The 17,205-nt window shown below is 34.7% G+C and overlaps 2 protein-coding genes across 4 annotated transcripts; one reads left to right on the top strand and one right to left on the bottom strand.

Moving 5' to 3' along the window:
* Positions 1-98: 98 nt before the first annotated feature.
* On the top strand, positions 99-12,512 carry LOC124212556 (uncharacterized). 3 transcript variants are annotated; one of them, XM_046612705.2, is made up of 15 exons: positions 99-551; positions 4,297-4,438; positions 5,559-5,755; positions 5,866-6,007; positions 6,115-6,211; positions 6,497-6,685; positions 6,807-6,959; positions 7,061-7,319; positions 7,412-7,672; positions 7,757-7,964; positions 8,056-8,243; positions 8,318-8,610; positions 9,051-9,383; positions 10,219-10,401; positions 10,483-12,512. In XM_046612705.2, the coding sequence occupies exons 2-15, from the start codon at positions 4,308-4,310 to the stop codon at positions 10,639-10,641; spliced, it is 2,793 nt and encodes a 930-aa protein (XP_046468661.1). In that variant the 5' UTR covers positions 99-551; positions 4,297-4,307; the 3' UTR covers positions 10,642-12,512. The 3 variants fall into 3 exon arrangements, with proteins under 3 accessions (XP_046468661.1, XP_046468662.1, XP_046468663.1); XM_046612706.2 differs by having other exon boundaries at positions 100-551; positions 8,330-8,610; XM_046612707.2 differs by lacking the exon at positions 9,051-9,383 and having other exon boundaries at positions 101-551.
* CSN6 (COP9 signalosome subunit 6) lies at positions 12,258-16,801 on the bottom strand. The gene is made up of 5 exons (XM_046612717.1): positions 16,393-16,801; positions 15,890-16,173; positions 13,333-13,498; positions 12,840-13,033; positions 12,258-12,686 (listed from the first exon to the last, which is right to left on the bottom strand). The coding sequence occupies exons 1-5, from the start codon at positions 16,601-16,603 to the stop codon at positions 12,546-12,548; spliced, it is 996 nt and encodes a 331-aa protein (XP_046468673.1). The 5' UTR covers positions 16,604-16,801; the 3' UTR covers positions 12,258-12,545.
* Between the last annotated feature and the right edge of the window lie 404 nt (positions 16,802-17,205).

The raw sequence follows: 17,205 nt of genomic DNA, 5'->3' as shown, positions 1-17,205 counted from the left end.
ATAGTATAGGTAAGGCTAGGACGCCGACGTCGTTCTATAAATAGCGTCGCGACGCCCGGCGTCGATTGTGGTATCCAACTGAACTAAGATCCGCTACACCGCCGCGCCACTATCAGAACTCGTCGTTAGTACCGCGGTCAGATTCAGCGGGTGGAAAAGAATCATTTAATACATTGAAAACGAGAAAATCACAAACGGGAAGTATCGTGACGTTTTTTTTTTTTGTGATAATCGCAACGGCATTATTGATTTAAAAATGTGACAATTAATGTCGGCCAAGCTACGAGTGGAACGCTTTAAAGACTGCCGTCCCCTCTGAAATCAGATCAGTGATAAAATAGTGGTGGAGGTTCGTTATATTACAAAAGCGTTGAATATGTGGTGGCTAGACTGTGTTACGTTGGACTTAAACGTCAATACTCACGAGCCGGGTGAAGTTCCTGAAACCTCGACTACTGGGCGATAAAACATCTCACGAATTCTGAAATTATCCTCGATTCTCACCCTGTTACGTAGAATACGACTTAACTTATCGACATTAAATAAAAAAGGTGAGCTTGCGAATTGCCGCCGGTGGTTCTGTCGGTAACACAGGTATCCTCATGCTAATTTGATACCGCGAGGTCGCATATGCTGCTTGTGTGTGCGTTTTAAACGCGAACGTCTTACGCTTAAATTTTACGATGTAGGATGGAGTAATGGCGCTGGCGGGTTCGCGGGGGAACTCCCTAATTCCGAAACGTGGTTTTAATAATAGACGCGCATCAAACGCAAAAATAGAATTTACATTAAAACGCTCGCAGGTCTCGCCAGCCAAACTTTGGTCCCGTGATGTTCGGACCTGATTTACTCTTGTCAGTTACCAGTCGAATACAGCGCCTAATATTCTAATAATTCCAGTAGTAGACCAAGGATCATGACATCAAAATAAAATCGGTTAACGGTACTTGATTTTTCAAAAAATGAAATACGACTCCCAGCATTTAAGAATGACAATTCACTAAAAGTAGTCTCGACCTGAAACCAGTTGAGAATTGAATTTCTGGAAAATATTAATTTCGTGTATTTCTCTGAATACGAAATCTTTGAAATATCCTATGAACCAATTTTATTTTCTCTATTTAGCACGTAACTCTACAGCGGAGCATGCGTGCGCTAATAATCGAAAACGGTTTAGCGTATATTAGTATAAATTAACGATGTGTTCGATTTCTTGAAGGCTTTGGATTAAAATAAATTGAAAAGAATTGATTCTGCATTAAAATGAAAATTTAGATATCTTTGAAAAACGGATCAGACTAATTCCGTTTCATATACTGAACCCGTCACTTTACATCGTAAATTTTCCAAATATAACTGTGTTTAAAAATGCGGAAAATTTATGGGGAAACTTGCATTATTTATCGAATCCATAATGATCATTCTAATAACAGGAGGGAAGTCATTAATGACAACCGCCTTACTAAACGGTCTCTAACAATTTGTTAATCGTCAATCAGCTTATTCGTTATAATGTCAATACTGGTCAAAGTAACAAGATATTTCCGGATTTAGGATCCCTATTTCCCCGGGCTGAATCTTTCGGGCACTAGGCCAAAAGCAAAACCGTTTCTCCTTCACCTCTCTTCTCGAGCCTCTCTTTGCCGACTGTTCATATGCATGTACACATATGCAAAGTTATTAAACAAATCTTTTTACCGCGAAATTTTAGACATATTTCAGATTATCGCAGAGGTGTAGTCTGAGATATTTATACAAAGACTAAGCGTTATTTCGATTTATTTTTCCACGCGACTTGACTTCTATTGTTGAGCGTATTCAGATACTGTTTGGAAGCGAAATAGTAGACTTTCTTTCACGTTTTAGGCAAAAGTGAATACAAATCCGATAGTATCTGACAATTTATAACATTTTCGTACTCTACAACCACTTATTTATTATGACTTATTGAACTATGAAGATGATTAATTCCTCCTTCTTCGAATATCGTCTATTAAACTAAAATAAAAAAATCGTCGATTCGAACATTCTTACGAACTAGGTTAAAAAGTTCAGCGATCATTCAGTAAAATGAATGAACCGTAATTACGACAGTAATTTTCACAATTAAAATCGAATAATTTAATTGTTGCAACTCTTATTTGGTTGTTCTGATTAAATCCATTTAGTTAAAGAAGGTTGGAGATGCGTTTAAATGCATGCTATTGATAGAAGTAACGAAATATATCGTTGTTTTGTATAAATAAAATGGTTTAATTAAATAAACTTGAAGTTATAGAAATTATTGACATGTATGGTTCAGTAACAAAAATCGTTGAATCGAATTAAGCCACCTCTGGTTATTCAATTCTATCTTAGATTTCATTGAATCCTGGCAATTTAATTAACAAGATCATTTCTAAAAATTAACGACAGAGGCAGATGAATTCGTTTTTCCGGTCAAATCGCAAATGCGATCGTGCATGTGGAACAATGAAAGAAAATTACTTTGAAAAAAATCGTTTTGATTCTAATCAGCCACTCAGTTCCATTCACCATGAACAGTTTCGTTTATTCAAATTCGCAAATGAATTCATGAAATTGGGAATACTTTTTTAGGCGTGAACGTTTGTAAACTAGAATGTCTTGCACGTTTGCCTTCGCAAAAAACGTCGGGTTGAGAAAAAAAAATAATATAACCACCTTGTAGACATGTTTTGTCGTGAATTCTTCACTTTTGTATTCTGCTAGTTAATACATTGTACTTTCAAACACAACGTTATATCATTAAAATGCAATTTTTGCGAATTTTTCTATCATTGTCAATCACGTGTATCAATGTACGAGTTACTCATATAGGCAAGATTTCGGATGAACCACTGAACCGATTTGATTAAAATTTGTAAAGCATGCTCTTCTTATCGAGACGACGTTCCAAAAAACTTTTCAACCTATTCCCACTTCCGGTTGCAAAATTGCAGACGTTAACTCTGAAATTTTCCGAGAATTATATTATTAATTTCAAACAATAATTTCAATAGTGAGAGCAGGATTTAGTAGGATCAAAAAGAATTTTTTCATCCCAAGACTTTATTCTCTCAATGTAGAAATAAAAGTGAGTGTTCGTGAACACTGATTGATGAACCGTCACGGCAGCAGTGCGATAAGTTTCATGTAATGAGTAATTTTCGACCGGAATTAAGATATATGAATGAACTTATCTACTTCTCCTGTGTATCCCCGAATAAAACAATTAATTGAAACCGATTGAAATTTACTGTTGAAATTGATTATTTCTATCGGGTTTTGTAATTACTTGAATACTAATATTCCATCAATAAAATTCAACGTAATTAAAGTTGGTTAGTATCTGACTCTAAGTCGTTCCTTCCTGTACATTTTCTACTCCAAAGCTCCAAACAAAGCTTTATCCATTTGTGTTATTCTTTTCAATCGGTTTTCTTGACATATCCATTATATTTATGCATGAGAATAAAACCGCATTTGGTGTTACTGGAGTCAATTCTTTACTCGTTAAACCTTCAGCTGCATTGAAAATAAAACAACTATCAAAAATGGAAGTAGTCAGCACAATTTCTGCTTTCGATCTGAAGCGAAAACTTAATATTTTTTAAGGAATCGAAAAAAAAGAGAGGAGAGAGGGAAAATTTTTTTCTGATACATATATGTATATCAGGGTGGTTCTTATTTGGGGGTCGGAAAAATTTTCATGTCGTTTTCATAACCAATTATTTCGTTTTGTATGACTTTGGTATAAATTGAGGGACGGATTTGAATTTGCTTATAATGATAGGCACATACCCTGAAAATTTCAAAATTTCATAATTATTGTTGCCTTACATATAAGCCGAATAAAAATGATGATATTAAGCTTATATATATATACATAAAAACAAATATATTATAAAATTATAATAACATTTTGTAATTTCCAGGGTTTTCAAGTTTCAAATCGGTCCTTCAATTTATACCAAAGTCGAAATAACTGGTTATAAAATCTACATGTATAATTTTACATTTAAAACTTTCGGAGCTTAGAGGTATGTCTTCCAATTGACGTAGAGGCTTCAAACTTATGCAGATTTTTTTTCAATGATTTGGAACAGATTTGTGGGGCGTACCAATGAAAATTTTTCCCACCCCCAAATAAGGACCACTATATATGTATATATATATTAAACTAAGTTGTCTGACACCAAGGGTCTGACAAAATAAATTATTTATAGAATTACAAGAAACTTGTGGGATGAGAAAATTGTTACAATTAATTACTTACTGTTTTTATTTTATGTTCAGAGGCCAATATCATGGCGCTAGTCATGCTGCCTTGTGATCTGCCGTGGTGGGCAGCAGTTGTTAAACAGCTGGATTTAGTTGCAGATGCTAAAAACTCTGAACAACTCTTAGATGCGATGCATCAACTACACGACATGTGCAAGTACGTGGTATCGGTTTTATATATGTATTTTTCTAGACATAAAACCATGACTTTAATGTTGAATATGCACATAATTGCTATTCGCGATATCAGTAAATGTGATTTTTTTCTACCTTAATCGCTCTAGTATTATTTAAACTTATTTTGTTTCATATTTGGAGACTATTCTTTAGTATTCTATTCTCTTCGCCACGAGCATGTCTTTCTGTAATTATAATTTTTTTTTTCTATTAAATTTAAAAAAGGCGTAAATTTTTGACACCAAATGGAATTTCCCCTTCACATCCAGTCTTGTTTATAAAATGTAACGAATGAAAAAAATCGGATCACGATAAAGAGGATGAACTATCCAAGAATACCGTCTTCAAATTTGAAATCAACCAGTTGGGCCATTTTCGAGATATCGTGGGCACTGCAAAACATGTCACAATGCTTCAAACAAACCTCAATCAAATCGAATTATTGGATATCAAAATATTAATTCCCAAAATTCATTCACTCACGTTTTCAGCCTTCTATTCGTATTATTAAATTATAAGCTCAGCGATTAAAATGTAACGAATATTGAGGTCCAGTTTTATAATTGTGGATTTTCTTTAAAAATTTTAATATTTAGCTTCGCCACTGTCAGTTTCAATAAGATTCCACACCCAGCAAACTCACGATTAGATATTAAAGAATATCGTGGAATAGGATTCAGAAACACGATTCATCATATCATTTTGTATCGTGTTTATAAATCCCATTTTACAATATCAGAATATTTCATCTCGTACCAAACTTTTCCAGATAGGGTATTTACACTATGTTTGGCAATGATCTCATTAAAAGTAAACTTTGTGTGGGTTCGGTATTACGTTATGCCTAATTTTGCATTGGGTTGATGATAAACTTAGCCCAGTAGATATAATTTAACTCATACAAGTAATAAACTTAAGTAAATAATGAAAGTAAAGATTTTTTCATCAAGTGCCCAACAAGCTCCGAAATGTTGTATAGCACATAACGGCCACTGCCAAAAAAAGTAGGTTACTTATGCCTATTTAAAACTTTGTTCAGGTCAAGGACAAAACTCTCCATTTTTATACCAAATAATATCTGTCGTGCTGGTATTTTTTAGCATAAGTTTGGATCCTGACGAGGATGTTCAAGACCCAAACTTGTTTACCGAACTGGCAAAATTCATTGATGAGGACTTGACAATTGCGGAACGAGAAAAGATTTTCACCAAAACAATACCCCGGCTGGTCCAACTTGCAAAGTCTCTCAAGTCCACCAAACCTCCACACGGATTACATTTCAGCCTACAGCAACAAAGTGAGTCAATTCAAAAGAATACTGTGTAAACTGTTTTTTAAAACCATGATTAAAAACTCTCCCAATAGTTTGCTGATAAATTTTGACCTAATAGTATATTCTCCTTTCAGCTGACAACATTGAGTACAGTTACAAGTTTGTTTCATCACTTATAGCAAATGCATTTTTTTCAACCTACCCGAAAAGGACAAAAAAAACTCATCCCACGTTACAAGATTTTAACTTTACTAACTTCTTCAAACACCTTCACATGTGAGTTGAATCGTATGTATACACATATAATATTTATGTACTTTCTGTACTAGCAATGCGGATTTGAACGAATTCCTTATGCTAATTCATTTTTTGTCATTTATCAGAAACAGTCAGAAGGCGAAGTTGAGAAGTATATTTGCCTACTTTGATTTCTTGGATGAGGAATCGGCACTTGATGGGAAACTCGTAGTTTCCAGACAGGTTTGAACGAGAACTTTTTATTTATCTTCTCTTCAAGCTCCAGCTGAGAAAAAGTCTTGCAAATATGGTGAAAATAGTTTGACGCCTTACCGTAGGATCAGACGTTCATCATACGATTAATAAACAGTGAAAACTGTTTTACCCTTCTAATGAAATGTGACTAATAAAATTTGAGTAAAAAAAAGTCACAAGACGCTGTTTGGTTTTGTAATAGAGAAATTGGATGAGTCACCGATGAAACGCATGATCCATGACGCATGATTCACGGCTTGCAATCCTCTTCAGGTGATGACTTCAAAACAGTGGCTGACGATTGAAGACTGGCTAGAGAGCAGCGTTCCTCTTTGCCCTCTGACCATTCGTCACGAAGGGAGAGTTGAGAGGGCTGAAGCCAATTTGTTACATGTATGCTTCACCAGCGCACGACTTGGCGGCGGAGTTCTAAGCAACGAAGTAAATCAAGAAAGTATTCAAGTAAGCAATTTCCGGGAAACGGTCAATTCTTTAAGAATGCCTTGAGAGCTTGTGTTCACGTATTGTCAATGCTGTAGAAGAGTCGGGCGTGTGCATAACAAAGTTAAAATAACTGTCTCAGATGGCAACGCATCCAGAACTTTTGGCTACATTGCTATCAGTTGAAGCATTGGAAGACAATGAGATTCTGATAGTAGAAGGGGCCAGACATATTTCTAGAATAGGTGACCCAAAACATAGATCAACCTTTGAGAGTATACAAAAGCCAAATACGGTAAGCACAGCATAGATTGATCGAAATTCAAACTACACTCCAATTAAGATTGAAAACTGATATCAAAAAATTATGTATGTGATTCAGTCAACTTATTGTAGGTAACAATATGTTGTATGGATGCAGAGGACTATTCAACTATGCCATTGACACAGTACGAGGAAGACAATGTCTTACGAGAAATGAACAAATCTTTGTTGGGATTCAGGCAAAGACACGTTCCCACAAGCCCTACCGATCCTGTCAAATTAGAACCAGATCCAGGAGCTCGAAGGCTGTCACCTATCGGAGAAAGTTTCAGCAGTACCCCACCTGAGGCTGAAGAAAAGCCCATAGAAACATGTAATAATAACATAAAAGGTAAAATCGAATCAACTTCATCACTGATTCAAGTATTAAGAAATAAGTATTTATAATGTTACAGAATATCAATCGTAATTCATATTTTGTAGCACCAATAAATAAGGAATCAATCATATCTGATGAGATCGAGGTGAGAACAAGACCCAACGGTAAATCTGTTCGGTCCCCAAGCCCTGTTAATACAACAGGCTGCAGCAATAGGAGGGGTCGATTTATTGTTCTTGGTTCAAGCGGCGAGGTTTTACCTGTAACGAGAAAGTCTCTGGGTCAAATGTCAGTTTACAGCAGTTGCAACAGCCAGAGTACTGATAGTTTTCACAGTGCAAAAGAAACTATTGAAGAGGAACAAGGTAAAGGGGAAAATATATTTTAAACCTATACTAGGCGAAATAACCTAATGAAAACTCTGTTTAATACTGATTAATAATCATCAGAGGAAGACGAGGAACAAAAATTAACAAGGCGATACAGCACGCAGTTAGACACACTGGAACGTAGAGGGACATTTGCTCAGAGGTTGAAAGATGCACTAAGACGTGAAAGTACTGCGACAGGAACAACTTCTTCAATTTCATCAGTAGAGAGTAGTTATGCTGTTGGTATAAGTGTGGCTGGGAGTCATGTTGGCGATGAAGATATTAAGTAAGATTGCTTTGGCTAGACGATTTTCCATATAATCGACTTGATGAATCGTTGATGAAATTGTTTATCATCTTGCCGGTTTTATGTTCAGAGTCAAAAGAGGCGGATCAAGAGGTTTTGTTCTAAGAGATGACACAGTGGACGAAGACTTTTTAAAAGAATCATTGGAGGCTGAGCAGAAGTGGCTTGGAAGATTTCGACAAAGTCAACATCCAATGCTGCAAAGAAGAGACACTAATGCCAGTAGCAAGTACAGTTTCAGTACAGAGTACAGCTCAGGTAGGAAATTAATGATTGTAAAAATTTTTCATTCCACCTTATTGTCTTCGTTTGATCAAACATCATACCATCAGAATTTTCGTCAGAACTTGAAGAAGTTTATGAACAACTGTCGAAGTGGCTAGAAGATCCAATAGTTGCTGATGAAAACCGCGAACTGGATGCTAGAGATAGGGCTGTTGTGAGATTCGCTGGTTCGTTACTCAAGAGAGCGCTCAGTGAATCATTTGCTGGAGTTCCTGTCCAGGAGGGAGAGCCGCAAACTTTAATTGGTTCCGAAGATGTACAACAGAGGCACAAACTTGCTTTAGCAGTCAGAAGCTTAAGTTTAGAGCTTGCACGTCACAAGCACAAAAGACAACAATCGGTAGGACGGTTATTATATTAGTGTGGCTATCTCTGGTGAAAACATTTCTCTGAATCTCATCGAAAATCTACAAGATCTGATCTGACGCACTCTCTTTCTGAGGAATTGCAGATGAAAATTTTTCACCAGGGATATATTATCGCTTCTGAATATAGAGTTAGAGTCTCATGTAAACATTAAAGAGACAGTTTTTGATTGCGATTGAATAAATAATCATGAAAAAAGCATGAGCAAAGCTTGGTTTCACGTAATATAGAATCAGAGACAGATTTTCACAAATAAACATACAATACATGAGCTAATTGAGAATCTGTATGTCATAACAAGATTCTACGCATAAATTCATCACCGTGATGAAGGTATGTTACTAACAACATCAATATCACAATATAACGTCACAGAAAACCTCTAGCAATTCTTCCAGAGTTAAAAATCTGCAGGTTTCCGAAGGTGAGTACCACACAAATTATGAAGATGCTCTGAGTGAAGATCCGAGTATTGCCAAAGACGTGCGATCATCCCAGCGCAGGAAGCTATGGGTGATTTCTTTTACATCTGAAGTGAGACAGACCCTGGTCGATGACAAGGCAACAATATCCCTGCCGCTAAATGTAGTAGCAGAAATCAATATGGACAAACCAATGAACGAAGAAGGGAAACTAGCAGAAAGTTACCAAATCGAATGTGTATCACAAAGTTTAGGACAAGAATCGAGCACACAGGAAGCCATGAAGGTGTTACCTGGGAGCAAAATTGCGACACCAGTAATCGATGTATGATTGAGTGGTGATTGTTGAGTGATGATCGATCAGCCAGACATTTAGTTTATCCTAAAATAGACGAATGTGTACTATGTATAATGGTAAAATAACAGTTTGTTTAATAGCAATTGCTATTAAAGCATAAATATCTTTCCCATTGACTAATCAATGTCTGGAATTGCTAGACTCTTTTTATTTTACACTATATCAATAACAAATTGATGTCATGTTTCGTAATTTGAAATTAATTCACGTTTGTATACTGAGAGTTACAATGACTAACACATCTGTCTCTTATTCTATCTTATATGTGTTCTTCTTCGTTTTTCATAAAAGCTTTATGATGTTTTAATAACTAATACGCTTTACCAACATTTATTAATCATATATTACAGCCTATTTTGTTAATATATCTACAGAAAATGTTGCTACACGGATGTTCTCAGGCTAATGTCTGCAAAAGTAGTCGAGGTGGTATTCAAATTGTAAGCATGTAGATTAAAAGGTTGCTAAGTGAAATTTTGAGACACAATGGCTAATAAATTTACAACAAAATGAAGAATGTAGGGTTTAAAACTACAGACCTCTATTTCGCAACAAATTATATCTATGAAGAGTCGTTTGATCTATCATTCTAGAATATACATGCAAACAATTGTGATTTCAAGTTGTTGGAAAATTTTTGCTGATTTTGATGCTTGCGACTTCAATTTTTATTGATGGGAAATTCCGAAATTATTCCACCACTGTTTCAACAATTTCTCAATCAAAATTACTTTAGTGTTCTTGTTTTATACACCATACATTTACAGTGGAAACGTGAATATCTCTCTATTTCAAATTTCAGGTGCCCAGAGAAAGCAGTCCGCAAGCTGGTGGCTTATTGGCAGTTGTGACTGGTAATTGGGGTTGCGGTTCGAGATTAAAAGGTGATCATCAACTAAAACTAGTCATACAATGGCTGGCGGCATCTCTTGCAGGTGTTCCTAGACTAATCTACTACACATCAGGACATCCTAGCCTATCAAAGGTGAAATGAAAAAATGGTGTGGCAAGTATTATTGAAGTTTAAAAATTTGGCATACTTTGTTGATTGATATAATTTTTTTAGTTGGACACCGTTAGTAGGGTATTGGTTGACAGACACTGGACAGTTGGAGATCTTGCTACAGCAACTTTGAGATTTGCAGTAAAGACAATAGAGGAAAGAATTGAAGGAAGAAATAGCCTTTTCGAAGAATTAATTGGAATGGATAAACCGAGCCCTTAGCCCAACACTATGCTGTCTGTTCTAGTGGATGTTTTAGCCACTATGATCGAGGATAGCTTACGAATCGAATAAGATGTTATAAGTGATTAGAACAAGCAAACATTGTTTTAAAATACTAGTTGCAAATTGGGGGCTCATTATTTTCAGTTCAAGTTTTTTTCTCAGGCTTTAACGATAATATCGTAGAATTTACAAACTAAAAGATGCCAACGATAAATAGAATGAGTTCTACAAATGATATAGTATTTGAAATCGAAGTGAAAAATTGCATATTGTTACTGATAAACGAGAATAAAAATTATTGAAACAATGGTAATATAACTTTGAGATACGCGAAAACGGTTAACTAATCTATAAGGTCATAGAAATTGAGATCTAAGAAAAATGTTTTCAGTTACAATTTTAACGATTCTCTTTAACTGATTTGTTTGTACATAACGATGAAGAATTATTTGAGCAAGACAAATAATTGATAGTTTGAAAAAACACGAATCGCAAATAGTGTGAAGTAAATAGCGTGACTTTTATATCACAAACTAAATAGCATATCACAGTTCAATAAGGGAAAAGAGATGAAATCTCGAAACAAGATCAAATAATAATAGAATGCACAAATTAATTAATAAAATTATTTTTTCTAAATTAACAAGTTAAATCTTTAGTGAACAGTAAGTGAAGCGGGTCGTATGAAAAAGTATGAAGCTTGTAAAAGGCAATAATTAAAGAGGCACAATATACACATACATTATATGCTAAGTACTACATATATTTTGTACAGTAATATTTATAATAAACCAATACGAAATGTCAAAAAAAAAAAATAACAATAATAATAAAAACAATGAATAAAAGTGATTGAATTTTTAGAAAAAACTTTTAGACATGCTCTGTAGTGTTTCACTGTTGTGAACATATACGTAAGCTTTTATACAGAAGCACACGTTTGAAATAAAAAACCAATAACGCTAATTTTTGTCACTCTTCTGTAGTTTATTGATAGAAACGTTGAAGAAAAAACATAAAATTGAAGATATAAAATAAATTTAAATAATCATCGTTAGCAGTGTTTCACCATGTAAACGTGCCGATTGAAATAAGGTCTTCCATTATAAGAAAAGGATGCATGCAAGTATCGGATCTACATAAAATGAATAAATAAATATCTAAAAAACGTAATTACCTGCTCACAATAAAACGATATGACCATCGTTTCTCCCGGAATGTTAAAGAAATTTTAAACCACATAATTAACGTGTAACGTGTAAAAATGTATTATATATCGTAAATTAATTATTACCTACCATTGTAGATAGTGGGAATTAATAATAAATTTGTATGGCATTTAAATGTTGCGTTTATATAAATATCTACATGTATATCAATTAGCTGCAACCGTTCGAAAAGCACACGGAAGTCATATGATGCTGCCATGTCGATGCCTCGCAAATTCAAAAAGAAAAAAAAAAAAAACTACCAGTAAGTAGATCAGCCCACCTGCAGTTCTGAATTTATTCTTAAGTTTTAACCAAATTTCATCCAAAACTGTAGTTACCATCGATATTAGTTGACTTTTAAAATCTTGTGATAAATATATACACAGACTATACATATACATGTAAGTATAAATATTCGAATAGTTTTATTTAACAGTTATATCACATTACATCTTTCCTGTACAGGGTTACTGCAGTTGTTTATCATGAATGAACGATCTGCGCATGGTGTCTTATCATTATTGCATTTACTTATATATTGTAAATGTTGAATTATTAAAGGGGGTCTCTAAGCAATGACAAGATTTATGGGCTGTTGCGTATCGCAATGCTGAGGTTGAGTGTTAATAGCTTATGAGTTTAAGTTGAAACTATAAATCGAAGTAGAAAAAAGAGTTATTTAATTATTTATTAAAAGAAGAGACTTCGCAAGCGACGGCCCATTCCTTGTCGGTCGTATAAAATGTTGAATTTGTTCGTAAATTGATTTATATCGTTGCATCCTTTTGTTATTATTCCAAGATACGTCACTAGACCAAAATCGTTGCATTGCTGAAAAAAACAAAAATTGTAGAATTAGAATTTAATTCACACAAGAAACAAAAATTCGATTTGCAATAAACTCTTGTGTCTTTTTTAACTGATTGCCGCGTTTCTTTATCTTAATTATTAATTTTATTTTTTCTTAGAATAATTCTTACTTACGTTATAAAAGTCTGCTCGAAAGTTTGCACTATTTAAAACAGGTAATCGATGTCCCAGTGAGCATGCAGCTCGCAATACTTCATGGTTCCCTTTCAATTCCCCGCTTTGAACAGCTTCAACGTATCTCAAAACAAGTTTAACCCTTGAATTCAGCATCTTAATTGCACTGTGTTGTGCAGTTAAATGTTCTGCCACTAAGAAATAGATGTACTATTATGTCCAGGGATTGATTAATCTTCTTACGATATCATAAAGGTCTGTTTACACTTTGAGACCAATACAGAGGAGCGTCAATATAAGCCTTGTCGTTAGAAACCTGTTCCCCTACATTTTCCCGTCATATACGTCATCAGGTTTTCCTCACCAATGCGGTTGTAGCAGCCAGCGTGCATAGCATTGCCTTGGTGAAGGGTCACTAGGGGCCGCACTAGTCTTGTAAGGACGAGGTAAGACTATAATGACGCTCCACTGTGAGTGCGAAATTATTTCTTACCCAATGAACTTTCGGCCTGATCGTTAGTGCACATTCTTGCTACATGATCGACTCCAATTCTTTCGGCTTCTTCCGTTGCTAATGTATATGTTAATGGCACAAATAGCATGGTGGCTTCGCCATTTACCAAATCGATCACAGACTCGTACATTGCAACAGATAATTGCTATGGAAAGGAAACGCTTTTTTGGTTTTTTATATTCTCCATATAAACTAAAATTGTATACAAAGAAGTATCAAACATATTGTTCACTGTGTATAGTAAAATTTATAATTAAAAATTGAGCCCCCTTTAAGAGGAATTTCTTCAAAGTGGAAGACGCGTTTTTACTACATTGACCTTACAATATGAATGGAATGATACCAAAAATATCTGAACACAGGATTTATCAATATATAGAAAAAATAGGCAAACTTCTCCAGACTGACTAAATTTAAAGCCAGCTAAAAATTTACCCAAGCACAGGTCACACTAGAAGATGCTATGGTAAAAAGCCGTGTGACCATAAAAAATACAGTTTCAATTTTCCTAACTTGCCTCAATTCTTTAGAATGAATATTTAATATTTCTGCGGACTGTTATACGTTCTCAGAACGTCATTGAAACCCTTCGTATGTCAGAATTTGGTTCAACATCAAAATATCTGTAGTTGACGTTTTGCGCGCAAATTTTTTCAGACTGTGCCACTGCTCGATATATGATTCTTGAAAGAGTAAAGATGCTAGTCAACTTATAAACAGCAGTTAAGATTTAATATCACTTTACTAAATCATAACTCTATTCCAGATTGGGTAATCACTTGTACTTTTATGTGGTTTATTTAGTTCGATCATACAATTTATGTACTGATTGATTATGATTCCAAATACTTGTAGTATCAATATATATAAATATCAGTTTTGTTGTGAAATAACCATAAGAAAAATATCGAAAATTAACGGCAAGCAAAAACAATTTCAATAAATTTTTGTTAGTGAACAATCATCATCATCTGTTATCCTATACATAATGCATAAAACCACGAAGGCTTACCGATATTGCTGTATAAGCATGTATACAGATGAGTAGAGTTAGCCCATAGGGGAAATTGAACGTTACTACATAAAAAATATATTACTTAATCCTCAATTAAATTCATACAACAAAGTGAATATTCCATATGAAAATAAAAATAATTCTATACTCCAGATTTGAATTATAATTTAATATTGTAATATTAAATCTTAACCGTTACTTATAAACTGAATAGCAACCTTACTCTTTCAAGAATCATATGCACAGCAGTTGCACAGCCTTAAAAAAAATGTTGTTCATTGACTAGAGATACAATGATGTTCGACTAAATTCTGAAAACAATGGTCTTGAACAAAATTGTGAGATACAATGTTTTTGAATCAAATTATTAAATATGATGTTGTTGATGTCGTTCTGCTCAGTAGTAAAATTTATACATATGAGGTATTCTATACCAACTTAACCAACATTGGACGCTTACCATTTCTAATCTTGTTTAAACATTTTTATGGAATTGTACCAAATCCATAACAGTACCCCGAATTTTTTCAGATTTTTTGGACTGAAAGTTGCTTTACTTGCGTTTTTTAAAATCAACATGTTTTTGACCTTAATTGAGAAATCTGAAAAGATTCTCAAAAATCATGTGTCAGACATTAAAATTTTTGAGCTTAAACCCTGAGTGGGTCGACATTCCCTTCTTATTTTTTTTCAAGATTTCTTGAAGAAAACTAATTGAAAAAAAAAGAAGCAATTGTCATTCTTTTGTGAGAAATTTTCAGTCATTTGTTGGCAAAAATTTTAATATGTAACGCGTACTATTTAAGAATTCTTAAGATTTTTTTAAACTCATTAATTATTAACAATTTTTTCATTTGGAACAAAAATTTGGAATCTGAAAAAATTCTTAAAAATCCTGGGTTGTGTATAAAAATGTTTGAGCAGCGGCCCACAAAAGACTGACAATTGCATCTATTTTTTTTTTTTATTTAAGAAACTTAAAAAAGAGTAGAAGCAAATGCCAGCCTAATCCGGATCTAGGCTTAAAAATTTCGATACTTGACACAAGATGGTTGTGAATTTTTTGGCATATTTAAATTACGGCCAATGACATTTAGGTTTTCAAAAATCATAAGTAAACAAATTTACTCAGAAAAATCTGACCAAGGTCGGGATCCTGTTTTGGAGTTGGGACAATTTTATGAAAAGTTTTTGACCAAAATGACAAAAGGTGAGGTCTGGAAGTTGGTTAAGTTGGTGTGGAATATCCCATATATATCTTTGGGTACTGTACCCTAAGAAATTTCCTGAAATACTTGAAACATTTTCCAACTGTAAAATTTCCACAGTATGTATTGTGAGATTTTACAGATTTCCGACCATTGCTGCTTTTCTGCAATGTCATAAATTTCATTATGTTTCTAGAACCTGCAGCACTATCTAGATCATTGAATACACATTCTGTAATAATACAGTGATGGATTGGACATGTTTTGGAGCAGAAAATGTATGGAAAGAGATTGTTACATAGTAAACACTTACTTCTGTATGTTTACACCTCGGGTCTAACTTAAGTAGCACAGGACATTCGTTAATTTCGCATAGCTGTTTGTGTACCCTGATGTCTCTGTCTGTTGGGGCATCTCCTGTTGTGTACCACCCGAGAAAATCCATTTCACTAAACACCTGCTTGAACTGTTCTTCTTTCGTATTGTAGTAATCTCGATCAATGACAACATCGTCACCGATAGATGTAAACAAGAGCTCGAAAGAATTCATTATCTCTATGTTGCGTCCCTTCTGTTTACCGATCAGTGCTCCGTAAACTGTAAGAATTAATAAATAATTAATACAAACACTATGCATTAGAGTGTAAATCATTCAGGTTTCAACATGCATCGTTCTCTTGTAATCGAACTTACAGAACTTTATTTGCGCATTATCGAATCATGTTAGATTAGGGTATATTCTGCCACCGTGATCATAGCACACCATAAACTGACTTCAGGACACTGAAGTAAAAAGTTGTATTCTATTACACTCACCCAGTTGATCAGAGCCTTCCTGTGCCCTGAGCCTCGTCCAATGTTCACTAACATTCATTATGACGAGGGGATGCAAACTGATTGACACTGAGCCGACAGTCCCAGACGAGGCCATCACGCTCTTCACGTTACTTGTGACTGGGGTTGTATCCATCGCGCTAACAACGTTGCTTTCTTCTACCTCCATTTCACTAAACGACGGCTCGCTCATTTTGGTATATTTTTACGCTCAAACTAGCAAACACGACAGTTTTATCTATACTCTTTACTTACTGATGGCTGGTGGCTACAAAGGCGTAAATACTACAAAGTACCGTCTACGACAGCCTGCGGCGAGTTGTGAAACAATCGTTGGTTTAGACCGTTGGGAGTTAAGACTGGTTGAGACCCTATTGCCCTATTCAGCCTGTGCTACCAATTTATAACTTTTGAAGCGCCTCGAGTCAGCCTGGTTACCACCCAGGGAACTGACGTAGTAATGTGTGCGCATGCCTGAACGCGGGAAAAGTCAAACGTTTTATACTGCGTACGAAACTACCTTATATTTAAAATCTGTCAAAGTGAAGAATGTATAATTGTAGTGGTATAAAAGAAATATATATTATGATCGCATACGAATTCTGCCATATGCGACCAGAAAAGTGGAAAGATTTATCGTTTTTCGAATAATAGAGGCAAAAAAGTTGATGATCTCGAGAGTAGAGTATAACGTAGCGTTTGCAGTCGCAGGGGTTTTCTGAAATATAAGGAACTTACCATGGTCCTTCGTTGAAGGGATAACTACAACGGCACACACCATGAAACTAGATTTCG

Source organism: Neodiprion pinetum, chromosome 2, assembly GCF_021155775.2.
Source record: "Neodiprion pinetum isolate iyNeoPine1 chromosome 2, iyNeoPine1.2, whole genome shotgun sequence".
Lineage (NCBI taxonomy): Eukaryota > Metazoa > Arthropoda > Insecta > Hymenoptera > Diprionidae > Neodiprion > Neodiprion pinetum.
The sequence above is the reverse complement of the archived record's forward strand: the minus strand, read 5'-3'. Positions and strand labels throughout refer to the sequence as shown.

Bases quoted from the DNA above. Each gene is read 5' to 3' on its own strand.
- CSN6 (XM_046612717.1), bottom strand. From the start codon at position 16,603: ATGAGCGAGCCGTCGTTTAGTGAAATGGAGGTAGAAGAAAGCAACGTT. The intron at 16,174-16,392 runs GTGAGTGTAATA...TAATTCTTACAG, and splicing joins GGAAGGCTCTGATCAACTGG to TTTACGGAGCACTGATCGGT. The intron at 13,499-15,889 runs GTAAGTGTTTAC...TCCTTTCCATAG, and splicing joins CGAGGTGTAAACATACAGAA to CAATTATCTGTTGCAATGTA.
- LOC124212556 (XM_046612705.2), top strand. From the start codon at position 4,308: ATGGCGCTAGTCATGCTGCCTTGTGATCTGCCGTGGTGGGCAGCAGTT. The intron at 6,008-6,114 runs GTGAGTTGAATC...GTCATTTATCAG, and splicing joins TTCTTCAAACACCTTCACAT to AAACAGTCAGAAGGCGAAGT. The intron at 6,960-7,060 runs GTAAGCACAGCA...AACTTATTGTAG, and splicing joins GTATACAAAAGCCAAATACG to GTAACAATATGTTGTATGGA.